Raw genomic sequence first — 26,805 nt, forward strand, 5'->3', positions numbered from 1 at the left:
ATTACTGAATGATGCCCAGGAAGAAATATTCTTAGTAATTCTTTGTATGAGGTTGAATACTTTTTGCAATTTTACCATAATGGCCATTTTACAAAATGTGCTTATGCAGCGGGAAGAAATATGAAGTCTGACTTTTCTTTCAACGGAAGCTCTTGAAATGTTAACAGTGAATGTCAATCAAGCAAAATGCTTCTCTTGCATATCTGCCACTGGAGCTGGATGAGCATCATGATGCATTTATATTGCCTAAACAAACTTGTTATGAAACATGTTCCTCTCATATCTGATGAGCAGTATTCAAGAATCAGTTGAACAATGGTATTGATAGCTATCTCTTCAGGGGTCAATTACATCTCTTTCAAAATTCTCTCCCCACATATGCCAAGCACCAACTCATCTGCAGGTCTTCCTGCAATTTTACTATAAATTCCTGGCACTATGAGTTCCCAGAACACAAATGCATCATCAGTGAATTCTGCCAGTGAGCAATTATAGTTGACTTTTTTATAACAGACATAAGCATACACTGATTAAGAGTGACTGCAAATTACATTTAACTACTGCTAAGCCTTTTCTTATCTGCTGATACTGTTTTAAGACATTTCTGAGGTAAAGAAGTATCCCTAAATTAGTTTAGTGCAATGTTCCTCTATAGATTAAGTATTTCTGGCATAAATTATGGCTACTAGCACTCAATGTGTAAAATTATGTGGAATGTCTTAACACCGCTCATAGCTGAGTTTTAGTATATTCATGATACAAGTATCCTGTAATTTCTTTTCCACTTTCCATCATATTATACGCAGCCAGCTTTCTTATTTGAATAAAGTTCTTACCCCCATATCCTTTTGGACACTCAAGACAAATGATAGTTTCATCTTGCAGCTGTATACATGGTCCCTGCTTAGGGCAAGGGCATGGTTTGCAATCATAAGCAGTTCCCTGCAGAGCATTTCCATAATATCCTCGTGCACAGCGGTCACAGTTGTCCCCAGCTGTGTTATGTTGACAGATGCATCGACCTAAAAGGGACAGAAATGAACAGTATGGGGGAAAAATCCATGGATAAACACATTGCTAGGCTTGGAGAAACAAATTTTACACCAGTAAGAATATAATGACATATTTCCGGCCATGAAGTAACTGGTTGCTGCTTCAATTTCTTCAGATTTCAACTTACCTGTTTCAGCATCACATATGTCTGCATGGCCATTGCAGTTACATGGGACACAAGGTGCAAAAGGTCCACCATTGGCCGGCTCATGGCGAAATCCTGGTTCACAGGATTCACAGAACTGACCAACATAGCCAGCAAGGCACCTACAACTTTCAATCCATCTGGCAGGTTCACCTGCTGCCCCACGATGAGCTGTTTCTAATCTGACATCATCAAGGAATCCAACACCTAAATAAGAAAAGCAGGTATACACAAAATCACCATCAATTAATACTGTGCAGTTAATTACAGTTCCTATGAGCAACCTATTGAAAAGCACATGACACAAATGGCACAGCATACATGATAAGATAAGGTACCATAATTATACCTTCTGGAGTATATGTTCCCCTAATATATATTGCCGTAAGATTTGCAAGAACACTTATGAAATCTCTGGATGAAAGTCTTGGCTGCCATCCGTACTGGGGATGTTCATGCAGGCGGAATTTATACTCCTGGGCCTATAACCAGAAAGGAAACACAATCAGTTTCAAATGATACACGAGAGAAAAAATATATTTGTATTACAACCATCAAACATAATTGCATAAAAAGTTCTTGGTTTACTTGTCGCGTCAAATTTGGATAAAATCCCGAGCTTTCCATGAGTACCTCCATCATCTTCATCAGGGGTAAAACTGACAGTCGTGGACCAGTGAGGCTTCCACTTTTATAAGCAGTGGACGGCTTCTCATTGGCTGACGATGACGACAGAGGTAGTAATTGAAAGCTCGGGATTTTATCCAAATTTGATGCGGCAAGTAAACCGAGAACTTTTTATGCAAGGACTCTGTCGCAAAAGACTTCGTAGTCATCAAGCGTAATTATTTTATTTATTTCTAGTGATTTTCCAAGTATTTATGAGATTGAAATTTTATACACACATATGTATTAATAGGGAACAAACAAGGATGTAGCTAAAAAAAACACATGTGCACATGTGGTGACAGTATACTGAAGAGACAGCTACCAGCAGAATACTTCAGAAGTGGCAGAGTTAATGAACAGCTCAGTATAGCAGAGAAGTGCTCCAGAGATCAGCTCACAGCATGAGTATTAAATTAGTGACTCCTTTTCATATATCGTACTTTACAGAAAGGTATCCTTGTTTCGGTTCAATCTCATTTCCAAGCTAAGGAATGCCACTTGCTTTTCTTTTTCATTGCTGCTAACAAAACTAGAAGTCTTATGATGAGATATCCTCAAATACTGTTTTCATATTCTCCATTACATAGCAAAAAGTACTCCTCATTATAAACGTGTTCTGTGAATACGAAGGAAACATGGGCTCTAGTTTTTCTTATTTTAGAACCTGAGCTCTTATTCCTTGCACAATCCTTTGCTTTCTAAAGTATCTGCAAATAGAAAACAAAATCAACTGTTTGCACCTTAGGTATCCACACTTACATTGACAAAGCACAATTGCTGACAAACATTACACCCTGCACAACGAGTTTCTCAGAAGATACTGGCCCCCTCTTGGAGGCACACACAACATGGCAGGTAGAGGCCTTAACTATGACACATGTTCAGTATATAAGGACTAGCAATAGTTGTACAGGACCATTTTGGATTATCAAGCAGATAGTGATGTCACCTAAACTGATTGAGAAAATCTACTGTTGCCTGTGGATTGGATATGTATCAGATTGCTATATCGGAGAACTTTGCTGTTGTGTACAACAACTTGGCTTTGAATCTCTTTGATGTTATGGTTAACTATCTTGTTTTGTTCAGTTTCAGCGGTAATGGACTCTGACTCAGCATGGATATGTTGTAATCTATTTCAATTAATATACTGTGACTGTTGAATAAAATAGTTCTTTTGTCAATTTTAGTTCTGAGTCCTTCTGTTTCTCTGTTTAAATTCAAACCTTCTGTATGAATTCCTAGACTATGATCTTATGCGATAATTTTCCTAATTTTTATTTGTTGTCATTGGTTTCATGCATTACAGCAACCCTCATGATATACTTTGCAGGAAGATTCTACAGCTCTATTTTCATCTCCACATACCATTTCTTTTTAACTACATGCTACTAAAATGCATGTACAAAGAATTACTAGCAAGATAATTTGTAAAAGGAAGGAAAAAAACAGTCGGTCATTTAGAAGAAGCATGTTTCTCTGCCACAAATAAGGTAGAATAGATTGAGAAGAATGGAATGAATGATACCACACATATCACACAAGGGAAAAGTATTAATTGGGGTTACTCAAGGTTCTCTGCTTGACAAAAATATAAAAAAATGCTCTTACCTCTACAGATGGCAAAGGATTTCTCTGACCAAAAATTGCTTGGGTGATTGTCAATCCTGCACCTTCTATCACTACATCTTCAACAGTAGCTCCTGGACCACTCTCTCCAATTCTAAGGTTGAATGACAGTAGCTGATTGTAACTGGCACGTTGGTCTCCAAGAAACCTGTCTGAAGACAGTAAAATTTATTATCTATGCTAATGGTACTGTTTTTTTTATTAAATTGTATTCCATTATTTCTTACTCAGCACCTTTAGCATGTAGTTAAAGGATGTGGCCTCTCGCTCAGTACAGCTTAAGTTTTTAAGAATATAGTCTATATATTATTATAACTATTTAAATTTGAAGGTAAAATTAAAGAGCATGGGAGCAGTCAGTTTTACTTAGGATTTGTGATGAAAGAGAATATAATGTATCTCCAGCCAAAAAAATTGTAATATTTGCCTTCTCTAATATTACAACCAAAACAGTCTGTAACCTTTAGAATGAGGTTGCTGCAGAGTTTGGAAAATGAGAGATGTATCGGCACATTTGGAACTTTGATCCAAAATATGGTGTGTTTTTGTGTGATGGTGGTTATCTATATGGAAGTTCAGTCTGTATCTTCTTTAAATATTTGAAATAAAACTGTTAATCAACACAGAGAATGGTTTTCATACTACGGCCTAGGTGGAGACCTGTTGAAGAGAAAATATTATACTGATACAGGGATTTGTGAAGCTACCTAGAGTGGACCAACAAGTTTATATGCAAAAGCTACACATGTAACAGAACATGTAGCAATTATGTGTTCGCAACTGCTTCAGGGGAAAAAAAAATCTGGACTACATTAATGTTACAAAAATCAGCGCTGAGATATGATTATCTCTCATGATAAGCATAATTACTGAAACAGTTGTTTCTATGGAAAGATGTAACAATTTTTTAAAGCTGATGGATTACATACACTAATAGACTCTAGAATGATCCATTGTGCCCTCAGAATTACTCTCCTCATGAAGCTGTGAATGTAGATTATAAATAATAAATTGGAAGCAGGAAACACCACAGAATATCATAAAAATTCTGAGATGAAAAGACATTTTAGTATACATGAGTATAATGCTTCAGAAATTATTGTCTTTCAAAAATAAGTCTTTAAATTTGAAGCTGAGACAAAAAGTTAATTATATAACACTATATGTTTATTGTACTATTATTCATATGATGATTGGTGCATATTATCTCAAATAAGAGAAATCAGGATGTAAGAATTAGAAAGATTTTACACTGATATCTAGATTTTTAGAGTGAGATGAAATTTAAAGAATGAGCAGCTCCAATGATCTATGAAATATATTAGTGCTTTCGCTGCTAAATGCTCAAAAAGTGTTCAAAAATTACAACTCATTTAATCATAAAGACTAAGTTCAAAATAGCCAAATCAAAGCTTTTTCTGTACCTGGTGCCACAAAATATACTGGATCTCGACCAGGAGCATTTGCACCAATGGACTGTGTAATACTGTGATAGAGTAGCTTTACAGGATTGCCACTGTAATCCTGTGCAGACCACCTTTCATTGTTTCGTGCAAACATACTCTCAATAGTAACTTTTGAATATCCAGGAGCCGATTCACACTGTGATGAATGGCCGTAGCAGAAGCAAGGTGTGCAACCGAATTCATTTTCAATGTCCAGGTTGAAATATCCCGGTTTACACCTAAGTAACAGAATAAATAACACAGTTTTAACTAGGGTAGAAAACAGAAGTTAAGGCAGAACTTGTGATTAAAATAAGATCAACTGGCCATTTTAACAAACATTTAATGCTAGATAAAGAAGAGAAACAAAATAATTGCATACCCCCCACAGCGCTTTCCTTCAACATTCTCTTTACACTGGCATGCACCAGTATAAGGATTGCAGTTGGGCTCATTTCCATAACTGCCAGCAGCATTGCACCCACATGATCTGCAGCCAAGGCTGGTGAAATCATAGTAATTAACATCACAGTGGTCACACTTATCACCAGTTACACCTGGCTTGCACTGGCAACGACCCTCACGATTGCATTGTAAGCTCCTTGAACCTGTAAAAAAAATAATTGATTAATAATAAAATTCGTTAAAAACACTTAACTTTCAACACATAGACAGATAACTGGATGTATCCAAACATAAAAAAATCAATATATGTTTTTAAAATGTTTTGTTTCGTACATTATTGCCTGTTCTTTCACAATGGCTGAGTTTCTTGGTGTGGCCAAAGAAGCACTGCAGATTTGATCTATATCTACAACTACATTCATACTCTACAGACCACAGTAAAACGCATCGCCGAGTATACTTCCCATTGTAGCCCTTTCCATTTGCGAATGGAACGTGGGTAGAATCACTGCTGAAATGCCTCTGTGTCTACTGCAATTAGTCTAATTTTGTCTTTGCAATCCTTGATGGGGCAATATACAGGGAGCTGTGGCACATACCTTGATTCCTAATTTAATATTGTTTTCCAAAATTTTGTAAGTATACTTTTGCTGGATAGTGTTTATCTCCAAGTATTTCTCCCATGAGTCAAACTCAGCCATAGCCTCAAGTTTGGTTACAAAAGGAGGGAGGGGGGGGGGGGAGTAACACCTCATTAAAAAACCTTGGTTTACCAGGCCCATGTTATAGTACCTCATGGAGGTACAGTGAATAGTGCAGTTGCACTGAAGGCAGAGTGGAGACCATCAGAACAGTGGAGCTGGAGGAGAAGCAATCCTATGTTTTTGGCCCAACAGCAAAACAGAAAGATGAGGAGCCCTCTTACTATCATTCTCAGTGGTTGTGGAGATGGATGAGGCTATGCCAGAGAGACTGGGTGTTTAGGCGCAACTCAATGGCATTCCAAGTCTGGAGCAGTCCTTTGCAGTCGCAGTACTGGACCCTGCACGTCTTCCTTCACTTTAGCTGCAGAGTATAGTTCCAACACTATAGGGTGAATGTCACTTCCTCACCAGTTGAAATCCATCTTAAACCAAATCATGCTTGTGGAACTTTTTCCCTGATGTCACACCTTCACTGTGAAGACAACATTGCTGACTGATCATCAGCTAACTCCAACTGATGTCAGCAAAAGAATTATTTCCCTCCAAACCCAACTCTCTGGAGGCAAATTTATGACTCTCATATCTGTCTGGATGATTATGTAGACATTAAAGACCTGTCTTACTACCTGCTGTACACAGCTGTCATCCAAGTACCACCTAAAGTCAAGCACTTACTATTCAGTGACTTCAGTGCTAGAATTGGTAGAGTTCATCAATTATAGTGCAATGTGATGGGAAACAAGGACTTGGCACCTGCAATGCCAATGGTCTATGTGCTGAACATGAACTCTTTTTTACAAACAGTCAGTTCTACCTCCCTAATTGCTGCAAGACCACTTGGATGCATCCTCTCTCAAATCCCTGGCACATCCTTGGTTATATTATCACCAGGCAATGTGATAAAAAGGATGTCCTTGTCACCAAGATGGCAAGAAATGTCTAAGACTGCTGGACAGATCATAAGCTTCTATTTTTCCAGTTGAGGATCTCAATTTGTCACAAACCAGAAGGACACATCCACAACCTGCCATATGTAAATTCGACATTTCCAAATTTCAAATTAAATCCATTGCTACACATTACAGAAATGTGATCTCAAATAAGACGGCTAGCATCCAGTCAGCAGTAAGAGTGTAAATCAGGAGTGGGTCACACTTCAGAAGTTATTACCGAGTCGATTGAGGAAACAATTAGTTTTATGAAGAAGGAAAGACAAGACTGGTTTGATTAAAATAAAGAAGAAATGTGTGACAACTGAGAAAACAATTGGTTTTGCGAAGAAAAAAGACAAGACTGGTTTGATGAAAAAATGAAGAAGTCTAATCAACTCCAAATGGGAAGCCAAGTTATCCTTTCTCCAAGCTCCATCTTCCAATATGAAAAAATCACATTTCATGGAACATACAGACAAATGCATGCACCAACTAAGGAAATTAAGAATAGCTACCAGCAACAAAAAGCTGAAAAACTGCAAAGACTAGCTGATACCTGTGATCTGCAAAATTTCCATGAAGGCACAAAGAAGATATAAGGTCCAATTCGATCCCCATCAGGGAAAAAGAAGACTGCTGACAATTCCATCATTTTAACTGGCAATGAAAAAATGCAAAGTGTTTGAAGGAACATTTCTCTGTAATTGTAAATTGTGCCTCCAATGTTGTTGAGGACTTTCTCTGTAATGACTCTCAGCAGCCCCAACAACCATGAATGGCAGTTCCACTTACAGAGACTTTAATAAAGTACTCAATCAACTAAGACCAAGAAAGCTCCTGACAATATCCCTCTCAAATTGATACAGAATGGAGGTATACTGTTAAAGACTAGCCTTTTTATACTTAGCCTCTTAATTTGTGAAACTTGAGAATATCTGATGATTTGAAGAATGCTACCAAAATGGTTCAAATGGCTCTAAGCACTATGGGACTTAACATCTGAGGTCATCAGTCCCCTAGACTTAGAACTACTTAAACCTAACTAACCTAAGAGCATCACACACATCCATACCCGAGGCAGGATTCGAACCAGCGGCCATAGCAGCATGGTTCTGGACTGAAGCGCCTAGAGCCGCTCGGTCACAATGGCCGGCTAAGAATGCTACCACCATCACTATCTTCAAGAAAGGCAATTGCTGTACACGTGGGAACTACCGCAGTATATCACTATTATCAATTGCAGATAAAGTTCGCACAAGAATTCTATTAAGTCAGCTCCAGATTATTCCAGAGAGGATTTACCTAAAAAATGTGGTTTCCAAACCTTCAGAGGCACAAGAGATACGATTTTCTATGCTATCCAACTCACGGAAAAATGCAGAGAGCAGCAGAAGCCTCTGTATTTAGTTTGCTATGATCTGGAAAAAGCCTTTGATCCAGTATGTCGATGTGCTGCGTGGAAAGCACTGAAACACTTTGGATATCCTGAAGACTATGTGGAACTGGTTCAAGCTTTTCATAATGGCATGTCTGGGCAGGTTCTTCACGGTAACTCTGCATAGGATTCGCTGCTAATATTCAGGATTTGAAACAAGGCTGTATGCTTGGTCCAACATTCTTTGCTCTTTACATGCCTGCCATGCTGTGTAAACCACCTGCAAAGCACCAGAGCATGGAGATTAAGTTTCGTTTTGACGGGGGTCTCTTCAGATTGGCAAGACTTCGTTCACAAAGATGTACCCCAGGTTACCTGGTTGATGGAGCTGTGAGTCCACACACACATTATGTGATCAAAAGCATCCCTCACACCCCCAAAACATACGTTTTTAATATTAGGTGCGTTGTGCTGCCACCTACTGCCAGGTACTCCATATCTGCGACCTCAGTAATCATTAGACATCGTGAGAGGGCAGAATGGGGCACTCTGCAGAACTCACGGACTTCGAATTTGGTTAGGTGATTGGGTATCACGTGATTCATATGTCTGTACACGAGATTTCCACATTCCTAAACATCCCTAGGTCCACTGTTTCCAATGTGACAGTGAAGTGGAAACGTGAAGGGACACGAACAACACAAAAGCGTACAGGCCAACCTCATTTGTTGAACGACAGAGACTGCCGACAGTTGAAGAGGGTCATAATGTGTAATAGGCAGACTCTACCCAGACCATCACACAGGAATTCCAAACTGCATCAGGATCCACTGCAAGTACTATGACAGTTAGGCGGGAGGTGAGAAAACTTGGATTTCATCATCGAGCGGCTGCTCATAAGCCACATATCACGCCAGTAAATGCCAAATGACCCCTCGATTGGTGTCAGGAGCGTAAACATTGGACGATTGAACAGTGGAAAAAGGTTGTGTGGAGTGACGAATCACGGTACACAGTGTGGCGATCCGATGGCAGGATGGGGGATGGCGAATGCTCGGTGAACGTCATCTGCCAGCGTATGCAGTGGCAACAGTAGAATTTGGAGGCGGCAGTGTTATCGTGTGGTCGTGCTTTTCATGGAGGGGGGGGGGGGGGTTGCAGCCCTTGTTGTTTTGCGTGGCACTATCACAGCACAGGCCTACATTGGTGTTTTAAGCACCTTCTTGTTTCTCACTGTTGAAGAGCAATTCGGGGATGGTGATTGCATCTTTCAACACGATAAAGCACCTGTTCATAACGCACGGCCTGTGGTGGAGTGGTTACACGACAATAACATCCCTGCAATGGACAGGCCTGCACAGGGTCCTGATCCGCATCATATAGAACACCATGAGATGTTTTGGAACGGCGATTTTGTGCCAGGCCTCACCGACCGACATAGGTACCTCTCCTCAGTGCAGCACTTCGCGAAGAATGGGCTGCCATTCCCCAAGAAACCTTCCAGCATCTGATTGAACGTATGCATGCGAGAGTGGAAGCTGTCAATCAAGGATAAGGGTGGGCCAATAATATTTAATTCTAGCATTACCGATAGAGGGCGCCACGAACTTGTATGTCATTTTCAGTCAGGTATCCGGTTGCTTTTGATCACATAGAGTATGACTGCTTACCTAAAACAGGATTCACAACTTTCACCGACATTTTTCTTCGTCTAGCCTCGCAACAACCCCTTTCATAGTATATTTGAATCCAGTGCACCGTGGTTTCCCAGTGTATGCTTCGACCGTTTTCTTTCATTTGCCTGTCCCCCCTCCGAAATTTTTGTAGTTACATTATTTGGAATATATGCCGCACTCAAAAATTACCGGTTATTCCAACATCCATTAGGAAAGTTTATAATTTCAGTCCAACCGAAAACAATCATCAGAAAACCAGAAATGATGGGAGGGATGGAGGAGGTATATTATTTACTCATTTGCCAACTACCACGCGTTGCATTGATCATAATATATTCAAGCTGATGTAAAAATTTTGTTTCCAGACTAAAGCAAACACAAAAGAAATCAAATTAGTCGATAAAATAAGGCGTGCTATGCGTAATGGCAGGAAAAATGAACACAAGTCTACAAGATCATCACAGTTAAATACATATTTCATAGGTAATTTGAATAATTTAAACGATTCTTCTATCGAAATTATGTGGTATGAGTCGGGAGGATATGCACATATGGTCAGCGTTAACATTAATGAACAAATTACTTTTTTTTATTCCCACTCTTGCAGCTAAGCTTCAGAATACATTTTTTAAGAGTCTGCCAGATTTTAAATCGAAATTCGTCCATGGAATAGAAGCAGCTGACCAGGAAAAATGATTTTTGGTTAGATTTAAAACTTGTTTACCACCTGGCAGACGTTTTATGTTGTTATGCAAATGATTATAAATTATTGTTGCTGCCAACGAATGTTGCTGCATAGTGGACTCTTCTCTCAGCCACTGACAACTTTAACAATGGGTAATGACAGTGCTGCCAAATCAGCATTTTTTTAAAGCTCTGGCTTCTTTTTAATGTCATTTAGCTGGCAAATGAGTGATTCAGCTGGGGTCTGAAAGCTTTTTTCGTAATTATTTGACTTCTTTTCTAGCCCTTTGTTTAATATAGGAAAGCGTTAAATTCCGAACTGATGAAAGGAAAATTATCTGCATTCAACTAAAATTTCTTATTAGACTGAATTAAAAAGCACAAATTAATGCTATGTTATGTATGTGCATGCTAAGGACCCTGGAAAGCACACTAAGACCAAATAACTATGAAATATAAACGGTTGAGGTCGCTATAGGAAACATTGTTGAAGCAACTTCACAATAATTAAGGAAGCTGTTCTAAGCAAAGCAGACTTTGATTTACGCAGGATGGATCAGAAGTCATACGCATCACAATTGCAATATACCATGTGCCAGGGACTGAACGGAGGAGAGAAACAGCGAACTTACGTTCAGTGCAGTATTTTGCTGTATTGTTGGCTACAAAAAGCCAATAAAATAATAATTAAAGTAAAGGAATAATGTACGTAATATTGCAGTGCAGATGTTGTGAAGTTTGTCCTGTATGTACCTAGCAGAAATGTTTATATTTGTATTGAGAGAAAGGGAAGTTATTCGAAAGAAATTGTCATGAAGATAGTTATTCAAACATATTTCTGCGGCTCAATATCGAGATATTAAATATGGGCTGATATTATGTACGCACATCGTACAAATAAAATCTTAAATCGTTATAGCTGCATTCGCAGTACGGTATAAGTACATCCAAAAGTCATTTCTGTAACGATGTGCACAAGGCACGTCTCTAAATTTTTGGTCCCTCGTGTTTCCGGAAGCTTTACTTTTTTGAATATCTATACATTGTCTCTCTAGCTGTTAAAGCCATTAAGATGAAACGTCGTACATACATTTGAGATATGATACAAGCTTCTGTGGAACAATTATTTCTTGAAGTTGTTTTAAACTAAATTAAAAAAAAATAATGCCAGCATTGATTACATTTTGGCTTGTATGTATATAAAATTATATCTAATTGTTTTCATACAGTTGGTATTATCTAACGATATATATCTGTCTACATTTTTCGTGTGCCCCCCCCCCACACACACACTTTAAAGAAAAATTATTGCAAAAATAAAATTGCACAACACATCTTGTTTTATTTCAGCTTTTTTTTGTGGACGCATTTAGCTTATTTCGTTGAATGTTGGCAACAATGGGTAATATAGGGCAATTTTTTCCATCTAGTGTTAAGAATATATACATCACTGTTCTTCTGAAATTGTGATGGATTATTTATGACGAATTTCATAAGGGAATGTATTTATTGTTACGGTGCAGTTGGTACGTACATGTCGAACGCAGTTGAACCCATATGTAATTCTTATTGTTCACTATCGTGCAATGAAAACTTTCTAAGTGATGCGTTACTCCATAAAATTATTTCACACGGCGTTATTAGGTGGAAATATGCAAAATATGTCAGGAGGTTTATTCGTTTGTTTCTACGAATAACAATAATACGAAGAGCAAAAGTATCATAATTTGTTTTAGGAACTCAGCAATGTGCTTCTTCCAGGTGAAGTTTTCATCAATATGTACACCATAAAAATTAAAGCATTCTACTCTATTTACTGACTCCCGCTCGTGTGTTAAGTAAATCTTTCAAATGACTCTGTTGTACAAAATTGAATAGAGTGTTTTTCCTCAAACTTTAGCGAGATTCCATTTTCAGAGAACCACTTAATAATTCTTTGAAAAACATCATTAACAATCTTTTGCTTCGTCTCTATAATGGGATTTATTATAACACTAGTATCGTTTGCAGGAAGTACAAATTCTGCTTGTTAAATGTTAAGTGAAAGGTTATTCATGTATATAAGAAATAGTAGTGAAACAATAACTGAAGATACATGGGATCTGAAAGTGAAAAGAAGTAAAAAAAAAAAACCCTGAAGCAAGACTTTTTATAAATGTGAGTGAGTGCAATCACAAAACAGTCTTTAAATATAATTAATTCTGATATGTAGATGTCCATACCAATCTCGTTGCAGTTGCACGCGATGCAGTAGCCATCTTCACGCTGGTAGAAGTTCTCCTTGCAGCGTTCGCAATTTGGCCCGTCTCTGTTGCCGGTGCAGTCGATACAATGTCCTCCGTGGCCCGTTTTCTCATACAGATCTTTGTCGAAGAAGCATCTGTTCGAGAAGCCGTTGCAGTTGCACGCTGAAAATGAGAAAGACAGGCTCCGATGTATTTATCGGTTGAAGAAGGACACTAAATACAGATAAATAAAAAAAAGGGAGTGCTCCTTGACTGGGTGCTGTTCTGCTATTTGTAAGACTACACAAGTGCTACTGGACGGCAGAATCCGTCTACTTCTTGGAATACCTTAGAATCTACATCTACATGGATACTCTGTAAATCCCATTTAAGTGTCTGGCAAAGGGTTCATCGAACCACCTTCACAATTTCTCTATTACTCCAACCTCGTACAGCGCGCGGACAGAACGAACACCTATATCTTTCCGTACGAGCTCTGATTTCCCTTATTTCCCCATGGTGATCGTTTCTCCCATGTACGTCGGCGTCAACAAAATATTTTCGCATTCGGAGGAGAAAGTTGGTGATTGAAATTTCGTGAGAAAATTTCGCCGCAACGAAAAGCGCCTTTGTTTTAATTATGTCCACCCCAAATCCTGTATCATTTCAGTGACGCTCTTTCTCCTATTTCGCGATAGTAAAAAATGGTTGAAATGGCTCTGAGCACTATGGGACTTAACTTCTGAGGTCATCAGTCCCCTAGAACTCAGAACTATTTAAACCTAACTAACCTAAGGACATCACACACATCCATGCCCGAGGCAGGATTCGAACCTGCGACCGCGGCGGTCGCGCGGTTCCAGACTGTAGCGCCTAGAACCGCTCGGCCACCCCGGCCGGCTTTCGCGATAGTACAAAACGTGCTGCCCTTCTTTGAACTTTCTCGATGTACTCGGTGAATCCTATCTGGTAAGGATCCCACACCGCGCAGCAATATTGTAAAAGAGAGCAGACAAGCGTAGTGTAGGCAGTCTCTTTAGTTGATGTGTTACATTTTCTAAGTGTCCTGCCAATAAAACGCAGTCTTTGTTTAGCCTTCCCCACAATATTTTCTGTGTGTTCCTTCCAATTTAAGTTGTTCGTAGTTGTAATTCCTAGGTATTTAGTTGAATTTACGGCCTTCAGATTTGACTGATTTATCGTGTAACAGAAGTTTAACAGATTTCTTTCAGCACTCATGTGGATGACCTCACACTTTTCGTTATTTGGGGTCGACTGCCAAATTTCGCACCATACAGATATCTTTTCTGAATCGTTTTGCAGTTTGTTTTGATCTTCTGATGACTTTATTAGCCGATAAACGACAGTGTCGTCTGCAAACAACCTGAGACGGCTGCTCAGAATGTCTCCGAAATCGCTCATATAGATAAGGGACAGCAAAGGGCCTATAACTCTACCTTGGGGAAGGCCAGAAATCACTTCTGTTTTACTCGATGACTTTCCGTCAATTACTACGAACTGTGATCTCTCTGTCAGGAAATTACAAATCCAGTCACATAACTGAGACGATATTCCATAAGCACGCAATTTCACTAAAAGCCGCTTGTGTGGTACAGTGTCAAAAGCCTTCCGGAAATCCAAGAAATACGGATTCAAATTGAAATCCTTGTCAACAGCACTCAACACTTCATGCTAGTAAAGAGCTTGTTGTGTTTCACAAGAACGACGTTTTCTAAATCCGTGTTGACTGTGTGTCAATAGACCGTTTTCTTCGAGGTAATTCATAATGTTCGCCCGCATCTCGTGGTCGTGCGGTAGCGTTCTCGCTTCCCACGCCCGGGTTCCCGGGTTCGATTCCCGGCGGGGTCAGGGATTTTCTCTGCCTCGTGATGGCTGGGTGTTGTGTGATGTCCTTAGGTTAGTTAGGTTTAAGTAGTTCTAAGTTCTAGGGGACTTATGACCACAGCAGTTGAGTCCCATAGTGCTCAGAGCCATTTGAACCATAATGTTCGAACACAATATATTTTCTAAACTCCTGCTGCATATCGACGTCAGTGATATGGGCCTGTAGTTTAGTGGATTACTAATACTACTTTTCTTGAATATTGTTGTGACCTGTGCAGCTTTCCAGTCTTTGGATATGGATCTTTCGTCGCGCGAACGGTTGTATAAGATTTGTTGTTGCACAGCAGAATAGTAATTAAGTATGGGAATAAAATTTTGTTAGAACCGGCCGGGCGACGCCAAGTGGATCGCGTCCGCCGGGTTTGCGAATTTGACGTGACCAATGCCAACAGTGGGGGTGCCGAAGTACAAACAGACAGGGACCTTATTGCCTCTGGTATGTAAGAGAGGACGCCAGGAAACACTTGATTCAGCACTTAGGCAACAGTGCAGAGTGAACACACATCCGGTCATCTGTACTGTTGGAATCATGTCATCGACTGCTATAAAACCAGAGTGTGACCACTTCATCTGCAGCACAGATACCGATGGAAAGTTGCACTACTAGTTGCAGGACAAAAACTAAACTAAACTCCCTCCGAACCCCCATGTCATCCTCATCCGATAGTTGTCACTTGATGCGGAAATGGAGGGGCATGTGGCCAGCACACAGGTCTCCCGGCTCTTGTCAGTTCTCGTGACTGGAGTCGCTACTTCTCAATCAAGCAGCTCCTCAATTGGCCCTACAAGGGCTGGCTGCACCCTGTTTGCCAGCAGCGCTCGGCAGACACGAACAGTTACCCATCCAAACGCTAATCAAGTCCGACAGTGCTTAACTTCGGCAATCTGACGGGAACAGGTGTTACCACTGCGGCAAGGCCGTTGGTTAGTTGCAGGATGCCCTGATGAATAAAACAAAGCGTCTACAGCTGCTGCCATCTTAAGAGTCCACTGCTACGAGTCCACAGCTACCTGGCTGAGAAGAAAACGTCGACTCTGCGAGCTACACTCTTCCTGATCACTACGGTGAATGACTGAAGATGAGGGCCGGACCGATCTTCCGTGAATGAAGAACCAATCTGCACGTCTCTAAGCTGTTCAGCTTGGTAGCAGGACGCCTGTGCCGACCGTCCTGGACATTACAAGTACCGTCTTATTGGCTGTCTGCTCAGGCCGTCACTCGGGCTGTCCTTCGTGTAGCTGTTGGATCTTCTGCCCACACGCCATCTCGGCAACCGACAACAGAGGAGTGCAGATTTCTGAGGCCGAGCCCAAGCACAGCTTCACTCAACGACAGAACTGAAAATGGAAATGGCTCTGAGCACTATGGGACTTAATATCGGTGGTTATCAGTCCCCTAGAACTTAGAACTACTTAAACCTAACTAACCTAAAGACATCACACACATCCATGCCCGAGGCAGGATTCGAACCTGCGACCGTAGCAGTCGCGCGGTTCCGAACTGAGCGCCTAGAACCGCGAGCCCACCGCGGCCGGCGACAGAACTGAAGCAGTCGTAATCTAGAAGACTCGTTCAAACACAACAAAGCTTATATTGCATGCTCCGAGTGGCGGACCTTACACACCAATAACTTCTTCATTGAAAGATGGTTCCAAAAATTTTTGTTATGTGTGTAGACAGAGATTACCCAGATGGTATTTCATGCGGCAACCACTGCCAAGGAAATACTTAGTGGGGTTTTTCAACTGAGTTACTTTATGTTCATGGCGATGAGACCGATTAGTCTTGTTGTGTCATCACCCTCCATCTACGAGGCTGATCCAAGACGCAAGGTAAATGGTCTTCTGCGAGAAAATGTTAATGCAGGAAATCAAAGTTAGCAAGACACAGGTGCATATTACTATTACACATAGTCGGCACTGTTGTTTAAGCTTTTGTTTCAAAGGTAAGCCAAAATCGGCAAGAAATAAATCAGGGTCCAAGTCTAGCAACCACGTAACAACCGTCTCCTGAGCGTAGGTAGTAGTTCTGCAAATGGCGACGGACCAAGTGCTTCTTTAACAGTTCATACCACCCATCACAAACGCCGGATCGAATCAAGCATAAAGGTGACTACTCACGAAACTACATGCTTGACAGTCACGCATGAGCAAAGAGTGCCGGCGCAAACATGCACTAATTGCTCACACCGCCACACAGGTCAACCAAGCTTGTACAAGCATCAGGTTGTTTACGAAACCTGTCCATCTCAGACGACGATGCGCTGCCTTTAGCAGAAAACGTGACGTGTGAAGATAAAAGTGGTTAAAGAAACGAAAATATCATACCTATATTGACTGTACACGGTAAACACTCTGCAGCAACTGTCTCATAGTATTGCTCTTTTTCCTCTCTTTTTTTTTTCTCCGTGCAATATTGTATTCTTTCACTTGTCCTACATTACAGTACAACCTTTGTGCAGAATGTAATGTTACAAGACAAACGAACATAAAATCAAATCAAACCACTGACGAGTGCTTGCACAAGCCTCCCTATTCTTGGCGCACACTCTCAAGCATGCACACGTTTGGACGCTTGCATAAGCATGCATATTCGAAATTCGATCAACGTCGCACTCCTTGTACAGTCGTGATGCCTGTGTGACCCTACACTACACACGCTCAAGAATGCATAAGTAAGCACGCAGTTAAGCTGGTAGCCACCTTAATCAAGACCTATGCGGTCGGACATGTCGTGCAACAACACACATTCTGAAAGCAGTCCTCGTCGTTCCCGATTGGCACAACAGCTGGCAATATTCGTGGTCACTCGACGAGTGAGTAATAGAACAGCAGCACATCCTAAAAGAATGTGGCCATAACTTAAGCGCTCCCTAGACAGTCAATAATACTGTACAGTATTACTGAAATTCTCTACAGATAGCTCAACAATACTAACGTTCGGAATGCTGGACGAAGCTTATTATTACTACAGTGAGTGGCCTTACTCCACGGAATGAGGTCGACAAACAGGAGAATCCTAGTCAGGGAGCGGAAGAAGAAGGAATGTTGGACGATCAATACACTATTGCTGCGACAATTACTCTTCTTTGTTGCAAGCAAAAAAGAAAGATAATGAAAAATTCGTTGGGGGAGCGTCAAAGATCACTCACGAAAACTTGTGGAGAGTATGGAAGTTGAACGATTTGTGTCGTTTCTAAAATTTAGTTCTTGTGGCATGACAATTCTCGAAACTGACCAGCTCTTTTACATATAAAAAATGGCGATTTTAGATTCTTGTGCAATCATGAATCATGTAACATACGTCCAGGATGCATGCTTTATAAAAACAGCCAGAAGAAAAGTTGGGCGTTAAATCAATTAGTATTTCATTTCTGGGGATAATCTGTACTTTGCTTTATTTCAATTAAATTTGGTTTCGTAAATTTAGATTTTTTAAATAAATTGCGGTTTGTAATTCTTTTGCATGAGTACCGCGACAACTCGAGTGCTGGAGATTTTCTGATTGGCTGCCTAATTCATCATTCAAAAGGAATTATACATTTCCTGCACTTTGTGCTACGGTTCTGTCTCTCTACGAGTCGATGGGGAACCGTCTTGCAGTTCAGAACATGCTGAATCGCGGCGTACAAATTTTGGCTAAGATGAAGGAAACTGTTCGGTCTTTCGGTTTTTCTATCGTAATCCTGAAGCGTCTACAATTTTGAACGTTTTGGTGAAGAACTGAGAATTTTATGTAATTCAGTCTGTTGCCATGCTTAAACTCTGAGTGGCGTGTTTCGTGAACATCTCGGGAAATTTGGGCTAGCATTTTTTTTATAAGATGACTGAACGACGAGATGTAATAACTCGCGAATAGCGGTGGGTCAGTGATTGTATAGGACCTGAAAATCTTTCGGGTCGGACTGGTAAACTTACGGCTGCTTACGTCTGAAAACGTATAGTAAAAATGGTAATTAACTTGTATCATTAATAGTTTAGGCAGTAAATACGGACTTTATAGCCATTTACCACTTGTTTTGGGGGCAATAAAGCCTAATTAGTTGAACTTTAAACCTTTTACGCAGACCTGAAATTTTTACGAACTTGCAGTCGCTGCGTTTAAGCTTGAGTTATGCGGCCTTTGTTTGGTAGGTGTTTAGTCGGTGTTTCTTCAACGCTGCTTTTCATCGACTGGGCTAGTATCTACCGACGTAGTGTGAAGGGGACGGACATCAAGAAGCCTACCGAGGAGGTGGACTGAACTGTTAGGGTACGAAGAACGAATCCATCTTCCCACAATAGCATCAGATAGTCTTTTCTGAAAGGAAAGGAAACTGTAACAGATATAATGTGACAAAAGTCAGCGGATGGCGATATGCACATATACCGATGGCAGTAGTATCGCGGAAGTAAGATATAAAAGCGCAGTGCAATGACGGAGCTGTCATTTCTACTCAGGTGGTTCATGTGAAAAGGTTTCCTACGTGATTATGGCAGCACGACGGAAATTAACAGACTTTGAACGTGGAGTGATAGTTGGATCTAGACGCGTCGGGCGTTCCATTTCGGAAATCATTAGGGAATTCAATATTCCGAGATCCACAGCCTCAAGAGTGTGCCGAGAACCCAAGATTTCAAGCATTACCTCTCGCCGCAGACAACGCAGTGGCCGACGGACTTCACTTAACGACCCAGAGCAGCGGCGTTTACGTAGAGTTGTCAGTGCTAAAAGACAAGCAGAAATCAATGTGGGATGTACGATGAATGTATCCGTTAGGACAGCGCGGCGAAATTTGGCATTAATGGGCTATGGCAGCAGACTACCGATGAGAGTGCCTTTGCTAACAGCGCAACATCGCCTGCAGCGCCTCTCCTGGGCTCGTGACCATATCGATTGGACACAGAAGACTAGAACACGGTGGCATGGTCAAATGGTTCAAATGGCTCTGAGCACTATGGGACTTAACGTCGGAGGTCATCAGTCCCCTAGAACTTAGAACTACTTAAACCTAACTAACCTAAGGACATCACACGCATCCAAGCCCGAGGCAGGATTCGAACCTGCGACCGTAGCGGTCGCGCGGTTCCAGACTGTAGTGCCTAGAACCGCTCGGCCACACCGGCCGGCTGGCATGGTCAGATGAGTCCCGATTTCAGTTGGTAAAATCTGATGGTAGGGTACAAGTGTAGCGCATACCCCACAAAGCCATCGATCCAAGTTGGCAACAAGGTACTGTGCAATCTGGTGGACGCTTCATATGGTGTGGACTGAGTGCTCTGATCCTTCTGAACCTATGATTAACTGGAATTGGTTACGTTTGGCTATTTGGAGATCATTTGCAGCCATTCATGGACCTCGTGTTCCCAAACAACGTTGGAATTTTTATGGATGACATTGCGCCGTGTCATCGGGCAACAATTGTTCACGATCGGTTTGGAGAACATTCTGGACAGTTCGAGCGAATGATTTGACCACCCAGACGGACCTAAATTAATGTCATCGAACATTTATGGGTCATAATCGAGAGGTCAGTTTGTGGACAATATCCTGCACCGGCAACACTTCCGCTACTGTGGACGGCTACAGAGGCAGCATGTCTCAATATTACTGTGGGGGACTCTCAACTACTTGATTAGTCCATGCCACGTCGAGTTGCTGCACTATGCCGGGCAAAACAAGGTCCGGCACGATGTTAGGAGGTATACCACGACTTTTGTCACCTCATTGTACTTCACGTGCTACTTGGAAGCATAATGAATGAATGAATGAAATCCCATGCTTCTCTACAGAGCGTAGGGGAACGATGCGGGAGACCCGCACCGCCTTACTAGGCAAGGTCCTAATGGAGGTGGTTTGCCGTTGCCTTCCTCCAACCGTAATGGGGATGAATGATGATGATGAACACAACAACACCCAGTCATCTCGAGGCAGGAAAAATCCGTGACCCCGCCGGGAATCGAACCGGGGACCCCGTGCTCGGGAAGCGAGAACGCTACCGCGAGACCACGAGGGGCGGACTGGAAGCATAATAACACGCGTTAAAAAAAATATGAGTTCATATTGCTGAACAGAGGACCCGCAGTAGTTAGAGAATGATACGGGCACCGCACAAGCTAAACTAGTCTAGCTAATGGTCGGTATCCGTTTCAACTGGATCTACCCCCCCCCCCCCCCAAAGAAAAAAACAAAAAAAAAACCGCAATCGAAAATATCTATAGGTACAGAAAGAACGTACCAGACAACTCTCTGGAGACAACCCTATATGTTCTGGCGAATTATAGGAATTATTCGGAAGCGATCACGTGTCAAAAGTCACCAATTTCTCAAGAGGTCTTCTAGGCTCGCATGCCCTTGCGCCATCCTGCGACAAAGCAAACGACCAGCCGACTTGATAGAAGGGCTGAAGCGTGGGAGGAGAGCTTCACCTGCTTTTCAGCCTCGTCCCGGAATCGTGACAGCAGTTAGCGCTAATGGGCGGCGCGTTAACATGTTTATACCCGCCTGCGGTGGGCCCCACGGCCATGGCGTGGTCCTACCCAGCACACCTCGGCTTCTCACCTCGGCTTCTCACCTGCCTGTTGCAGAACGAACACGGGCTTGTCGAGGACGACGAAATTACCACCCGTTTCCAGATATACACTCGCTCGATGCTGCAAGCGCTGACTACACGTATAGACGTTTCTCAGACTTGGTATATAGAGATTCTTGAGTTGCTCATAACGAAACTGAAATGTCGAAAAGCAGAAAGAGAGAAATAGAGAAAAATAAACACTGCCCAAGACAGTTCCCCACTAAATATTCTTTTAGTGCTGAGATGGTGTGTATAGAAATATGTACCTAATATAGTTGATGTCGCAAGGACTTCTTTCCAGTATTATGCGTAAATGTCAGCGATAATAATATTATTAATATTGTTGTGCGATACTCAATTGCGGATCACGTTTCTGGAGGAGTGACGGGTGGGGTGGGAGGGGGTGGGAGGGGGCGCGGCAGGAGGTAGAGGGGGGATGAAACAGTGAAAGCTTGTTAGCGTCTCTCCACCCTCCCTTTGCCAAATGTAACTTTTCGTGGTCACCTCTTTCAACGTGCTAAGGTGCGTAGAATTGTAATCAACATCTCGCCACTCGCCATTGCCAAATATAACTTCTTGCCGTAACCACTTTCAACGTACTAAAGTGCCTAGAATTTTAATTAAAATACCAATAAAATAATAATAATTTGCACAGAACACATTGCTTAGCTTTTGCGCACGACCTATCGATTCTATTCCAGAACATTCGAACAGCACAAAAACAAATAGAAATTCTTAAAGGAACACCAGGAAACACAGGTAACCAAATATCATTTGGGAAAAGCAACCTGGCTCTCAAAATGTTAATAATTAAGAACGGGAAAATCAAGAGAGTCTCTCAGTTAAGATATTTAGGCGAAACCATTCAGGGGACTGGTCCGAAAGAGACTGATTACGAAATTCGTTGCCACGAGGTGGCAACAGCTTTCGCTCTTACGTGAGACATCCATAACAAAAATACATCTCAAAATACGCTAAACTGAGACACTACAACACAGTCATCCTACCAGCGTGTCTTTATGCGGCTGAAACATTCATTTTAAACAGACAACGAAAAATAATCAGAAAAATTTTAGGTCCAAATCATACTGACGAAAGAACATACGGACCAAGAGCAAAGAAACTGTAAAGTGTACCAACATGTATTCAGGTTGAAAAAAGTGCAGGGTAAAATCTATGTGAATATTATAAGAATGGAACAAATCATATATACATTTGAAAGCCGGCCGGTGTGGCCGTGCGGTCCTAGGCGCTTCAGTCTGGAACCGCGTGATCGCTACGGTCGCAGGTTCGAATCCTGCCTCTGGCATTGATGTGTGTGATGTCCTTAGGTTAGTTAGGTTTAAGTAGTTCTAAGTTCTAGGGGACTGATGACCAGACTGCAGCGCCTAGAACCGCTCGGCCACTCTGGCCGGCTTAAGGAGCTCACTTTGCGTTATATTGGTGCTGACAGGATTCGCGAGTGCAATATTTTTTGCACTGACTTTTTCAACTGTAGTCCTCTTATTTTTCGTCACAATCCTCTTCAATGAACATCCGTCACGATAACTCAACAAACACTTACGTTCGCGTTGTGACTTAGTCGACGATGTTTTTCCGCTTTCCTTGTATGCGATATAAGTGTTCGATCCGGAGCCTCTTGAAACACAAACACATCGGCTATCTTGGTTACGGAAGCATCCACCATACGAGCCCCTGCTTTTCTCCGACGTTCGAAGTCATTTAGCTCCGATATCATTCACGCACTACACTATTTTTGAACATCAGTGAGTTTGAGGAAAAAATGGTAATCGGACCCAGAAATGTTAGGAATACTCGTAAGATTTGGCAAAATCTTTTATTGAAACTAAATACAGACAGTCAAATTTTATTTCCCTCCGCGTAGTCTCCTTTGGTTTTAATCAGTGTTCTGCATACGCGAGACATTCTTGCTATCAGGTTCATCAGGGTTCATCAGGGTGATATGCCGCCATTCCTCTTGTTGCCTGGTCCAGAGGTGATGAACGTTGGTAATAGGCCTTGATTTGATTGCTCTATGCAAGTGATCCCAAAGCAGTTCAATAGGATTATAGTCGGGAGAATGGGGCGGCCAGATCATGTTTCTCAGTTTCTTCTTTCTTTCTAAATTTGCCAAATACGATGTACACAGTTTTGAAGTGTGTTTAGGGTCGTTATCTTGCTGTAGGACTAATCCCTCGCCAATCAAACTTTCTCCGCATGGCTTTGCATGATACTGTGGAATGCGATGGTAATCCTCTCACCAGGCTTAGCGGCTCGAAAACATCCCCAGACCATGAGGGAACCCCTTCCATGCTTTAATGTTTGAGACACACATTGGTGTGACATTCGTTCACCTGGCAACCGGCGAACAGACTTACGTCGCTTTGTGCCAAAGACCTCAAATTTGGATTCGTCAGTGAAAAATACCTTTTTCCACTGATTTACTGCTGAACTTTCATGTTGTCTTGCCCAGTGTAGCCTCTTTTGCCTATTAATAGCCGTCAGTAATGGTTTCTTAGCCGCCACACACCCGTTAAGGTTCACTACCTGAAGACGTCTTTTCACAGTACTTACACTCGCCGGCTTTTCCCTATTATGGCTGAGTTCTGCTGCTAAAATTGGCGCTGTTTTGAAGCGATCACGTTTACTTGTGACTACTATATAATTATCATCACTTTTTGATGAAACTTTTGACGTACCCATTCGAGGTAGGTCCATATTCTGGCCAGTTTCCACATGCCTCTGCAAGGTGTAATGGACATATCCCAAGGAAATATGTTCTTGACATGCTATTTGTCGCATAGTAAGACCGACTGCACGTAAAGGCAAAATTGTAGAACATTTCTCTGTTGAAAGCTGCTTTCTTCGTTCCATTATAGATGTCTACAGTGGCACTCACTGAAGTTCACTCTTTGATATCTCGTGCATGACTACATGCCCCTTTCTCACCTGCAACTGTGTTTACAGGTTTGTTGACGTCCTATGAACGCCATCTAATGAGGAAAGATTATATTGTGCTACCACAATACAAAATTAGAGGCATGCAACGCTTGGAACCTGAACAGCGTAACAACAGAAGGTTATGTTTTGAACGACTCCATTTTTAAAAACGCGGGACACTACTCATAAACGTTATACTGAGCATGACACTGGGGAAACAATATAGCTAATTCGTATTTGAATCTTATGAATAGCTTTTCTTATTTTACTTTCAGTGCATTCGAAAACTCTTGAGCGATAGTGTACACACAACACTGTTCTGAACATGACTGACACTTGCAACGTATTAAGGACATTGTATAGGTGCCGTTCAAGGTCAAATACAACAGCGTAACCTGCAAGCTTGGCTACCACCACCATTTATGCTGAAGCACGCATTTCTCAAAGTTTTTTCCATATTTTTGTCCAACCATTGTAAGTGTGCAATATTGCGATGTAAATGGACCAAGCATTTTTACTGGGCTGCATAGGTTGGTCAGATACCTGTGATACGGCCCACAGGGAGGCGAGGTCGCTGAAACACTAGGAGGGAACAGCGTGGGACAGGTCGTAAGACAGAGGTCCCGCGTCGTGTGTCCGACTCGCCCTTTTGGGCAGGGCGGTGCCTGTGACCCTTGACCCCGCCAGGAGGGGGCCAGCCGGCGCCGTCTCCCTTGGGAACATCTCTCCACCCCCATCCGCGCTCCAGGTTCATCCCGCAAGCCGCGCGGCCCCCCCAGGGAGTCGGAACCAGGATCTGTTTCCTCTCTACAGCTCAGCTGACCTACGATGCGTTTGCAACAAAAAAATCTCACGCACTGATTATATTAGTCAAAAATATTCCGCACTATGTTGTTGTTTTCGTTAGCATCTATCAGATTGGTCTGAGGCACTTCCCAGTTCGTGTCGCATAACGAGATGACGCACAGGTAAGACACTGTGTAACGCCGGAAATGCATATCCTCCTATTTCCATCTATTGTACTATAAATTTTTTTCCTTATTTTGTTACCTGAAGATATGACATTTCTGTATATATATTGTAATTGTTTTACTCTCTCTCTCTCTCTCTCTCTCTCTCTCTCTCTCTCTATATATATATATATATATATATATATATATATATATATATATATATATATAGAGAGAGAGAGAGAGAGAGAGTAAAACATATATATATATATATAGGCCCGCATCTCGTGGTCGTGCGGTAGCGTTCTCGCTTCCCACGCCCGGGTTCCCGGGTTCGATTCCCGGCGGGGTCAGGGATTTTCTCTGCATCGTGATGGCTGGGTGTTGTGTGTGATGTCCTTAGGTTAGTTAGGTTTAAGTAGTTGTAAGTTCTAGGGGACTGATGACCATAGATGTTAAGTCCCATAGTGCTCAGAGCCATTTGAACCATTTTTTATATAGTATAGGTGCCGTTCAAGGTCAAATACAACAGCGTAACCTGCAAGCTTGGCTACCACCACCATTTATGCTGAAGCACGCATTTCTCAAAGTTTTTTCCATATTTTTGTCCAATATAGCTAATTCGTATTTGAATCTTATGAATAGCTTTTCTTATTTTACTTTCAGTGCATTCGAAAACTCTTGAGCGATACTGTACACACAACACTGTTCTGAACATGACTGACACTTGCAACGTATTAAGGACATTGTATAGGTGCCGCTCAAGGTATATGTATATATATATATATATATATATATATATATATATATATATATATATATATATATATATGCATTTATGTCGATGTATAATTGATTTGTTTTGCAAATATTATTTGTATTTTTACGCTGGGTCTTGCCTATGGAAAACCATGCTATCGAACGAATACATCGATAGGTCGTGTGGAGAACCAAACTGTTTAGGATCTTTGGTAGTGTTAACTCTGCCGCGTGGAGCGCGGGCAGAGCGGAGTCTGGCTAGAGTAGGGCGGTGGAGCAGGTGTGTTGTGTGACGATCCCGCGAGTTGCCGCGCTTTCGGTGTTTGGCAGCATGTAATTGCGCTCGACTTGCTATGTTAGTTTCTGACATGGTGTCGCGGACGGGAAGCGTTAGCTGGCACACATCAAGAGCCCGTTTCGGTAGGAGACTGTGTCGAGAAGAAGGCGCGCCAACATCCAGCTTCTGCAACAGCTACGGCCGACAATGAGTGATTGTCGCCACCTCCTCGATCGACGACTTCAAACCTTCAATCAACCAACAAGGAAGACTAAAAGCACGTAAAGTTTTAAACTGTATGGCAGATCTCAGCTTTTAAAATTGTTCCATTTGCCTCACAAACCTTTGTTGCTCATTGTCCCAATTGCATTACCAAACACGATTATCCTTTGCCTGCTGCAATCGTTATATGTCGTTGGGTCAAAATGCGAATACATAGCGGGTCGTCTGCTGCAGAGGCCCATCTTCAACAACGTGC

General features: G+C 41.7%; 1 protein-coding gene across 2 annotated transcripts in view; it reads right to left on the minus strand.

The window, feature by feature from the left end:
- The window catches only part of LOC126260961 (laminin subunit gamma-1), a 1,198,090-nt gene that overhangs the window by 60,457 nt on the left and 1,110,828 nt on the right, over positions 1-26,805 (minus strand). For both annotated transcript variants that reach the window (XM_049958485.1, XM_049958486.1), the window contains 7 exons: positions 12,940-13,125; positions 5,324-5,549; positions 4,921-5,180; positions 3,479-3,648; positions 1,548-1,680; positions 1,181-1,405; positions 837-1,022 (listed from right to left, as the gene is read on the minus strand). In XM_049958485.1, coding sequence (XP_049814442.1) covers positions 837-1,022; positions 1,181-1,405; positions 1,548-1,680; positions 3,479-3,648; positions 4,921-5,180; positions 5,324-5,549; positions 12,940-13,125 — 1,386 coding nt within the window. The remainder of the gene's footprint in view (positions 1-836; positions 1,023-1,180; positions 1,406-1,547; positions 1,681-3,478; positions 3,649-4,920; positions 5,181-5,323; positions 5,550-12,939; positions 13,126-26,805) is intronic.

This window comes from Schistocerca nitens, chromosome 5, assembly GCF_023898315.1.
Source record: "Schistocerca nitens isolate TAMUIC-IGC-003100 chromosome 5, iqSchNite1.1, whole genome shotgun sequence".
Lineage (NCBI taxonomy): Eukaryota > Metazoa > Arthropoda > Insecta > Orthoptera > Acrididae > Schistocerca > Schistocerca nitens.